Raw genomic sequence first — 9836 nt, 5'->3', positions numbered from 1 at the left:
CTGAAATCACCAGGCGCTGTGGTTGCGTAACATCTCCAACAAATCAGACCACTGAAGTTCTTGTGTGCTTAACTCAGCCCTTCATTCTTCCAAGGTAAATTAAATTCCATGCTCTTTACCTGATGGGGATCTTCAGGATGAGATTTTAAGAACAGAGAGAGTCTGCTGTGGATTGGCACTAAAGAGCAGGGGCCCTGGACCAAAATTTCCCTCCTCCCAGCTGCTGTATCGTATGTGGTATGCTGGCTGGCATGCTCCACCCCAGAAGGGGCTGCATTTAAGTAGTGCTGCATGCAGTTTGTAAACCACATTGGGATCCTTAGGGAGGGAAGGCCCTTTAAAAATGTCAGTATTCTTCTAATAGAATAGCTCGTCTCTTTATTCTGCAACCCATTAAATCTTGATCTGGAAGCATCAAAAAGCCACTTCCCCAACTGACACCAAAAAGAAATCCCTCCCAGCATTTTATTATGCTATTACAAAGAAATGGCAGAGGAGAGAAGCTGGGCAGTGAGTGACACCAGCACCTGTTGCTTCTCGGAGACTCTGCTGTTACCTAGGTTTCTTTCCTGGCACGTTCCCAATTTAAAAGGAGGCTGTTTGGGAAAAAAGAGCTATGTGCAAAACTAGTACCAGATTTGTGCATCAGTGGGAGTGTATCGGGTGTTGTGACAGATGCTTCATCCTCCTGCCTGGCTGTGGATAGATTTGATTTTACAGGAGTGTTACTGCCACTGCTTTTCTGGGATCGATTTGATCCTAAAAAGAAAAACTCCCTCTGAAAGAGCAGGTAAATAAAGAGGGCTGATTGCAACTCTCTGGCTTAAGCTGAAGAGACAGAAGAGTGCAAGATTTTCAGTTAGACAGTATAACAAAACTCTGTGAAAAGAGAGCTACCACATATTGTTCTGAGCACATGGGCCATATAAGAAGGACCATTAGGGGAAAGCATGCAAGGCAGCTTGTCAAATTCATATGGAAGTGAACTCTGGATTCCACATTTGAATGGGGCCAAGGTATAAATTCAGGACATCATATTGCCCTCAATCTACAGGGGCTTGTCCCCTGATGTCACAAGGAGATTTGCAAAGAGATCAAGAGGAGGGTCTGGCCTGTACGTAGTCATTAATCTGTTCAATATTGTTTATCCAGTTCCTTGCTACATTCAGTATTACTTAGTGAGAGATTCTGTGCGCTGGTAAGCCACCATTACTTCTGCCCTTTGTTTCTCTTCCCCTTTCCCTCTCCTGTCTGTTCATCCCTCTGCGTTCCATTCTTTGCAGAAGTTGCCACTCTCACCCCTTCTTCCAGTGCCATCCCCTAAAACAACCAGCAATGGAAAGTTATGGTTGATGCTGAAGTGGTGACATCAGGTTAGAGAGCTGATGCCTCAATGAGGAGAGGGGGCAGAGAGGTGCATCCCTCTGTGGCATTGTTTTAGGCTGTCTTCAGACTCAGGCAGCTACTTTACTTACTTTAGTTTTGCAATGAACCCTTAGAATCTCCACAACCTGAGTATGCCAAGCAGGCCACATAAATATAGCACAGGGATCAGATCCAGCCACAAAGTGTTGGCTGCAGGCCTAAACTCACTAGTTCATTAGATTATAAACCCTCCAGTCCCAAACAATAGGCAACCATAGCTATAAATCAGTAGTCCGCTGTGGGGTACTAGCACTTGTCCGGAGACAAGAGTCACAACACTGCTCTTTGTTTGGTGTCCCTCTGCCAAAGTCAGTTTGTTGAGTCACTTGTGAGGGCTCCTCCTGCAATAACCCAGAATGCTCCAGAAAGGAGGGCAGCAGGAATTTTGTTAGAAGTCTTGTTTAGAAGAACCAAGTGCAATAATACAGAAGCAGTGTTATGTCATTTCAGGTGAAGAGTGAAACATCCACTAACCCCATGAAGCATAAGGACTGGGGCACAGTGTCATTTTGTGGACTACGCAGAAATCTAACAGGAAATTGGATAGAGAGAGAGAGAGATGGACAGAGGTTACAGCCTGAGTCAGATACTAAATCATGTCTCATCATCAGATTGTTGATGTAATTGCTAAGTAAAAGTATCTCACCAATACCTGAGACTCTGGTGCAGATGTAGGTAGGTGCCTACATCTCACTGGGAATTAGGTGCTTAAACACCTTTGAGGATCTGGGCCACACTGCTTTCTGCAGAAGAACAAAAATCATGATGATAGGCCAATTAGATAAATTTGCCAATGACAACTCATTGGAGTTGTAGCTGCTTACATCTGAGCTGAATCTGGTCTAAAGGGTCTTGGATTTAATCAGGCTAACAAAAAAAAAATTAATTTATTTGACATTGAATTTCATCTCTGAGCAGAACAAGTTCTCATGCATCATTTATCACATCTTCAGTGCACGCTCTGCCCTCCTGCAGGGTCATCTCCACATTCCAGTGCTGCATCAGGGCACAGCCTCATGCCGTCTCTCAGCCAACATGCCCACCAGTTGAACAGGATAGATGCTGGCATGTAAGAAGTCTCAGAGAGGCAGAGAAATGACTCAGTGACACCCACCTGGAATCTCTCAGAGAGGAAGGAGTGGAACTGCTACAGGCCCACCCCACCCACTCAGCAAGAGAGTCATCAATGTTGTCTGAGCAGTACTAGCAAAGGCTGTGACAGATCTAACATCACCATGGGCATGCATTGGCAGTTAGCAGAGGCAGATCACCCTCCACATACAACAGGAACGGTTCTGTGCCAAGCCCAGCTTTGAACTCTGGAAGGATGTTTGGAGGATCATGAAAGCTTGCAGAACCCTGCTGTGACCATAACCTTCACCCCAACCTTCTCTGTAATTACATGAACTGAGAATTAAAACACACATGGCCTGAAATCCTGCCCCCCAAATTCTCATAATCTCATTGACTACAATGGAGCCAGGAATTCACGCAGGAGTCTATAAATTGCCACTTCCAGAGAGATTAGCCGGAGAGTCCCGATTTTCTGCTTTATGCTTCAGGTCAATCCAGTTGAAGGAGCCTGCCTTCTAGCAGCTCCACCAGCTTCTTCCTTTTATGAATAGCCAAACCTAAACTGCATGGCCTAGTTTCACCACCTCAGCCCACTTTCCCCTGTTCTCCATATCCTCAGCGTTGAACTAACCAGTGGCAGAAGTGCAAATGCAAGAACAGAATTTGGCTCTAGGGTTTAGCTCAGTTCGGTGCTTAAGGAATCATGAACGTGCAGTAATAGAGGGAAATTCTCTTATAGGAGGGACAGTGCATGTTTCATCTATGGTTTGCAATAATATGTGAACACACTGCAATTCTGTAGCACTTTCGACCCATGCTCTCAAAGCACTTTAAACAGGAAAATACTATGATCCCCATTTTTAAAGATGAGGCACAAGATATTAGATGTTTTTACGAGGTTACAGTGACACAGCTCGGAACAGAACCCTGCTCACCTGATTCTCCATCCTGTGCTTAGACTAGGAAAGCACAGGCACCACCACAAACATAGGATCAGATCAGCCTTTTGCAGGCAGGGTTTGGCTCACTCCAGGTTGCCACAGAACACGAAACTCCAGCTTATTAAAAGGCTGTTTAAAAAAAAACCAACCAAGCAACTTTCTGATTGGTAAGTTCCCTTCCCACCTCCCCAAAGTTGCTCCTTGATCTTGAAAGTATGGCCTCAGAGAATGACCTTTGACCTGTAGGTTGGAGGTTTAGCTTGTGTGTTAAAGTTTTATTGACTATGAGCTTCAGGGCCTCTTTGTAAACAAGCGAAATCCCATTCGAAGTCCTCAGGGCTCTGAGACATGACACTAGAAATGTCAGGGCCAATGGTTCTCTGGCCTCTCCCCTTATTCCACCAGGGACTTCTGCCCTGTGTTCTCTTTCAGGAAGTCATGGATGGCAGTGGTGAGACCCCATGTCAGGCAGGACCTGAGGACAAGGAGGGAGCCGCCCCGATAGAGAAGAGTCAGCTTCCTCCCGTGTGACTCCCAGACAGACCACACAGACTGCCAGAGGCTGAGGAGATCCCTCCCCACAACCTGTGACTGCATGTTGGCAATAAGGACACTCAGAGGGTACAATGCCAGGCAAGTCACCGTCCCATTAACACTGCCAGACACCAGGGCAGGGAGCCAGCTAGGCAAGCCCCTCGTGGCCAGGCCATCACGGAGGGGATCCTTAAAAGAGAAGTACAGTGCACTGCCCAGGCTGTTCCGCAGCAGGACGGGGCTGAGGCCACGATAGTAGCCTACAACCAGCCTTTCCTTCAGACCATATGAGTTGAATTCCCGCAGGATGCTGCGGGTGTTTGGGAACCTGGCATCTTTCCGTCCATCTTGCAGGACATTCTGGACCCGCTCAAAGGGGTTCAGGACTAAAGCCTCCACTAAGCCAGACAGGAATCCTGCTGTCCACCGCTCCCCCAGCGTGCAAGGCTCAGAAGGGTTGCTGGTGAGGAGAAGGAGCAAGCTGTCATGGGTGCCAAACAACAGGGTTCCCTGGAGCGTCTTGGACAAGAGTGGTGGGAAGAGGCCCCGGTAGAAGCGGCGCATGCCCTCCTGGCGCAGTTGCTGTATGGCCTCCTGTATGGAAAAGGCATGGATCTGCTGGCGGAAGATGGTCTTGTAGATGGGGAATGTCACAAGGGTAGAGAGGAAGCTGGAGACGGCCCCTACATTGTAACTCCTGGAGCTCCACCTTCTCTCTTCCTCCTCCCTCCCCTCAGGGTCTCCGTGCTGCATCCTGGCCTTGTCCCCCATTCTGAGACCTTCTCCTTTAGTCACTAGGATCGGGTAGAAAAAAAACCCATAAGAGTTTGTAAGAAGGTTATGGGGCAAGTGAGTCTGAGTCATTCACCAGCTGGAAAGGTGTATTACCGTCTGGCTGACTAGTTTGCTCCTACCTGGAACTAACTCAAAAGAAATTATCCCTCTTCAAACACTGACCCCAGGCCACGTTGGAACACTCTGACTGCCCTGTCCCTTGGTCAGTGGGAGGATTGATTTTCTGTCTTTCCTCCACCACCCACCCTGTCTTACCCCAGTTCTCTGCTAACATGAGAGACACATTTTATCCCTCCTCTCCTATGGGATGAGCCCTAACGTTTCCTTATATACTTGTTTCCCCATGTTGGGAACAAAACTTTTGTGTGTGTTTTTCCAGCAGAGCTGCCTCATGGCAGCAGCCTGAAGTCCCAGCGTGTACCTTTTGTTGCTCTCCCTTGTGTCTTTGTTATCAGCATCTACCCTATAAGCAGCTGGAGCCAATCATCCCCAAGAGAGAGACATCAACCCAATGGTCCTTTCTGTGGAGATCTGGTATCTTATGTAGCTTGATAAGATTTTTGCAGCGTCTATACCCCAGATTACCACTGCTCCTGTACCAACTACGTGTGGCTGCCTAGAATCACATCCATCAAAACAGAGAGACTGAGCCTGGCAGTTTATCCTGACAGAGCACTGGGTCTGGCTGAAGTCTGTGCCAGTATAGGAAACGAGAGGCCATGGAGCTGGGTACTGTACAGTCACATCCCAGGGCACAATCCCTGTGCCATGGAAGCTAAACATTCCTTCCCACTGGAGCTAACCCAGGCATCTAGGGCCTCATCCAAAGCCCACTGAAGCCTGGGGGAACTGTTCCTTGGACTTCAATAGGATTTGGATCAGGCCTATAATTCCCAGCCTTTAGGATAGTGTGCATTAGTTTGTGGGGAACATATGGTCAAAGCCGGCAGAGTGGCTGTGGAGAATCACTGCAGTTCCATGGTGCAGGGTGGGGGAAACAGGCACTGGGTATGAGGGCTTCTTTCACAGCAGCACTTGGCAACCTCCTCCTGAGCAGTCCAGCGGCAGGGCACAGGCATGGGCAGGACAAACACCAGCCCATCTCTTCAGCATGGGGCAATGCTGCATTGCTGCCTCTCGCATGGAAAGTGGAGTGGGGTTTTACCCCACACTGCCCACTGCTGTCCTGTTGTTTCCTTGTATTCCCCACCTGTCTGTCTCCACCCAATGTCTCATCTTATACTTGGATTGGAAGCTCTTTGGGACAGGGACTGGTCTGTTTGTCCAGCACCTAGCACAATGGGGTCCTGGGTCAGGCCCCTAGGTCCCAGGCGCTACTGCGATACAAATAATGATATGAAAAAAGTGGGATCTTATTTAAAGTCATTTAAAAAAAAAATCACATCATGCAGCAGCTGCCACAACAGATTTCAGATCTAAGATGACATGTAGATACGAGTTCAACACCATGGGTCAAACTCCTCGCTGCTGCAGCTCTGCTACAGCCAATGGAGGTCATCCCAGGGAGGAAGTGGGCTGAGTGCAAGCTCTCCAGCAAGGGGAGGGGGAGATGCATTTCACTCCTCCCCAGGATTATTCACCCATCCTGCTTAGGGAACCCAATTGTGCCATGACCCGGGTGGTACTCAGATGCCACAGTGACACACCTAGGCCCTGCTCCTGCAAAAACAGCTGCACAACTTCACACACATGCGAACAGGCTCACTAAAGTCAGTTGAAGTCTTTGCAGGATGGGAGCACTTGGAAGAATCCTGGGGTGACAATGGCAGCACACAGCTGTCACAGAGAGTGCGCTTCCAATTGTACATTCAAGGCATGGACTGTTTCTCTTCCTATCCGCTCTCACTTCTCAGCCTGCATCTCAGCCATCTCCTGGATGGAAACATAGTACAACCAAAGCCAAACTCCTGATCTTCCCTCTCAATCCATCTCCACTGCCTCTCTCTGTTACTGATATCACTGCCACCATCCTCCCTGGGCCTGGATCCTCCTCCATTTCCCTACACATCTTGGTCAGATCCAAATCCTGATGCTTTCTCCTCCTCAGCATCTGTCTCACCTACCATATTACTTTTACACACAGACATGCGCCTCCCCTTCAGTTCATACAAAATGCAGCTGAACTCCTCTCTCTCTCTCAAAAAAACAAAACAAAAATCCCTTCACTGGACACCCCTCCCTTCTCCCCAATCTGCTACTGCATCAAAGTTAAACTTCTTGTCAGCTCCTCCAGCTTGTACAAGTCTGCTCCCCCCTACTTATATGACCATGTCAGGCTTCATGTTGCCCCCGCGCCTTGCTCACCTGTTTGTCAGCTTCTTGCACATGAAGCCAATGTCGTCGTAGGCTTGGGAGCGGCTCTTACTTTCTTTCCTCTAGGAATTTTAGTGGGTATTCTAGCCTTTCTGCTTCTTTAGGCTCCCACATCCCTTTGAGAGTCTGGGCCTTCTCCCTCAAGGGTACCTAGGCATGGGGCAACCAAACTTCCTGTCCATAAGGCCCATACCCTGTCCACATCAAAGTCCCTCTTCAAAATCCCACTTCTGCCATGCAGCATAGGGGGAATCTTGGTAACCTGTATATGAAGTCCCTCTTTTTGTTCTCCATCCTCAGTTGGTCTCTGTTTTTAGACCATGAGTTCCTTAGGCCAGGGATAGTCCCTTCTTCGGGGTCTAGAAAATACTAGCACATTGCAGGCTGTATCATAAACAAATAGTGAATAAAAATGTGTGTTGACACTGCCCCAAATAATATCAGCTGAGGCTGCAGTCTTATCACCTGTGATGATGCAAAGAGCAAGTAGATTTTGTGACTGGGGTAGTAAGTTGACTCAGATCCCAGACTGAGTTGGTTGGACTGCCAGATGGGGGGGCAGGGGGAGGGGGAGAGAGAACCAAACTTCATTTATAAATTTGATCCAGACTCAATGAATATGGACCCCACACAATGCCATCCTAACCTCAGCCTTTTCAGAGGGTCATAGAATAGGGTGACCAGATAGCAAGTGTAAAAAATCTGGAGGAGGATCGGGGGTAATAGGTACCTATATAAGAAAAAGCCCCCAAAATTGGGCCTGTCCCTATAAAATTGGGACATCTGGTCACCCTAATCACAGAACCAGTGTGGGGAGAAGTTGGGGGAAGAGAAAGGGAAGTCAGATCCAGCAATTTTGGTGATCCCTTACAGTCTGATGCCACTTTTTGAAGTGCCTGGATAAGAAAGTTAATCTACATTGGCGATATATATATATTCACATGAAGCAAATGTCATCAAAGGTGCGGGAGGGGCTCTGCATTCCTTTTCTCCAGGAATTTCAGATTGGGTATTTGTCATAACTATAAAGGGAAGGGTAACAGCCCTCCTGTGTACAATACTATAAAATCCCTCCTGGCCAGAGACTCCAAAATCCTTTTACCTGTAAAGAGTTAAGAAGCTCAGGTAACCTGGCTGACACCTGACCCAAAGGACCAATAAGGGGACAAGATACTTTCAAATCTTGGGGAGGGGGGGCAGGAAGGCTTTTGTTTGTGCTCTTTGTTTTGGTGGTTGTTCGCTCTTGGGACTGAGAGGGACCAGACATCAATCCACGCTCTCCCAATCTTTCTGAACAAGTCTCTCATATTTCAGATTTGTAAGTAAACAGCCAGGCAAGGCATGTTAGTTTTATCTTTGTTTTCTCAACTTGTAAATGTACCTTTTACTAGGGTGTTTACCTCTGTTTGCTGTAACTTTGAACCTAAGGCTAGAGGGGAGGTCCTCTGGGCTCTTTAAGTTTGATTATCCTGTAAAGTTATTTTCCATGCTGATTTTACAGAGATGATTTTTACCTTTTTCTTTAATTAAAAGCCTTCTTTTGAAGAACTTGATTAATTTTCCTTGTTTTTAGATCCAAGGGGGTTGGATCTTGATCCACCAGGGAATTGGTGAAGAGTCTCTCAAGGCTACCCAAGGAAGGAAATTAGCATATTGGGAGTGGTGGTAGTGGACCAGATCTAAGCTGGTAGTTAAGCTTGGAAGTTTTCATGCAGGCCCCTACATTTATACCCTAAAGTTCAGAGTGGGGAAACAGCCTTGACAGTATTCTAGTCAGACTGCTCTGCAAAAGGCTTGATTTGGGGGCAGGAAAGCATAAAAACACCCTTATAATTTTATGCACTAAATTGCTCAGAGAAGAATGCGCCAATCAAAAATCAAGGACTAATGAGGTTCACTTAGGATCATCCCTAGGAGGTTTGTTTAAAAGGATCAGAGGGGACTTCAGTTCTTTAAGCAATTAAAAGCGGGGGGGGGGGAGTACATCACTAAGCCAAAGAGATAAGGCAGAAACCCCCTTTTAGAAATACTGTACCAATATTTTACCTTGTGTTTATCCTCCAGCTGTTCCTGCTTTCCACACACACACACTCCCTCTCCCTCCTGGCTTGCTCTCAATTCATTCTCCTTTGCAGATGGTGAATGAGCTTTATTTTACCTTATGTCATTTGCAGCCCCTGAGAAATAGAGGGCTAGGTTACCGCATCCTTTTTCCACACAGAGACACCGCCCTGCCATAATCTCATTGGTTGCCCTCACTGCTACTCAGGAACATATCATCAGCATTAGCCAGGGACAGGCATATTACAGCTCATCAACTGGGGTGCTTTAGGGACTGAGGCATCAGCAAGAATAGCCGCATGATCTCAGTGAAGTAAGCATACTGGAGCACAGATGGCCAATGGCTGCTCAGGGGTGGGGTCGGGGAGCAGCATGGAAACCATTATATTACCTTGATTGTAATGCACTCTCAGGGTTGCAGGAATTCAGCACTACACTCTTCTTGTGTCAACTGTAGGCTGTGTTAGAGTTTGTGAGCCCCCCCCCCTTTCCAACAAAGCACATACTCGACAAAGGGAAGACTGTCTGGAAAGAGTGGTTGCAACTCGTCAATGCTGTGGAGCGTTAACTGTTGAGATCTGACCATCCAAAAATCAGCCACTAATACAAAAAGCTTTAAAACTAGCCCTTGAAATTATTTTACTGGCCAAGCTTTTTCTGGGTATGGGGGTT

The 9836-nt window shown here is 47.3% G+C and overlaps 1 protein-coding gene across 2 annotated transcripts; it reads right to left on the bottom strand.

Moving 5' to 3' along the window:
* Nucleotides 1-2289: 2289 nt before the first annotated feature.
* On the bottom strand, nt 2290-9322 carry SLC25A53 (solute carrier family 25 member 53). Of its 2 annotated transcripts, none has more exons than XM_024110226.3 (2): nt 9150-9322; nt 2290-4768 (listed from the first exon to the last, which is right to left on the bottom strand). In XM_024110226.3, exon 2 carries the CDS (start codon nt 4743-4745, stop codon nt 3834-3836), a length of 912 nt encoding a protein of 303 aa, XP_023965994.2. In that variant the 5' UTR covers nt 4746-4768; nt 9150-9322; the 3' UTR covers nt 2290-3833. The 2 variants fall into 2 exon arrangements, with proteins under 2 accessions (XP_023965994.2, XP_065412516.1); XM_065556444.1 differs by lacking the exon at nt 9150-9322 and adding an exon at nt 7095-7487.
* Between the last annotated feature and the right edge of the window lie 514 nt (nt 9323-9836).

The sequence above is a fragment of the Chrysemys picta genome, chromosome 9 (assembly GCF_011386835.1).
Source record: "Chrysemys picta bellii isolate R12L10 chromosome 9, ASM1138683v2, whole genome shotgun sequence".
Lineage (NCBI taxonomy): Eukaryota > Metazoa > Chordata > Testudines > Emydidae > Chrysemys > Chrysemys picta.
Note: the sequence above shows the minus strand (reverse complement) of the source record. Positions and strands in the feature narration are given on the sequence as shown.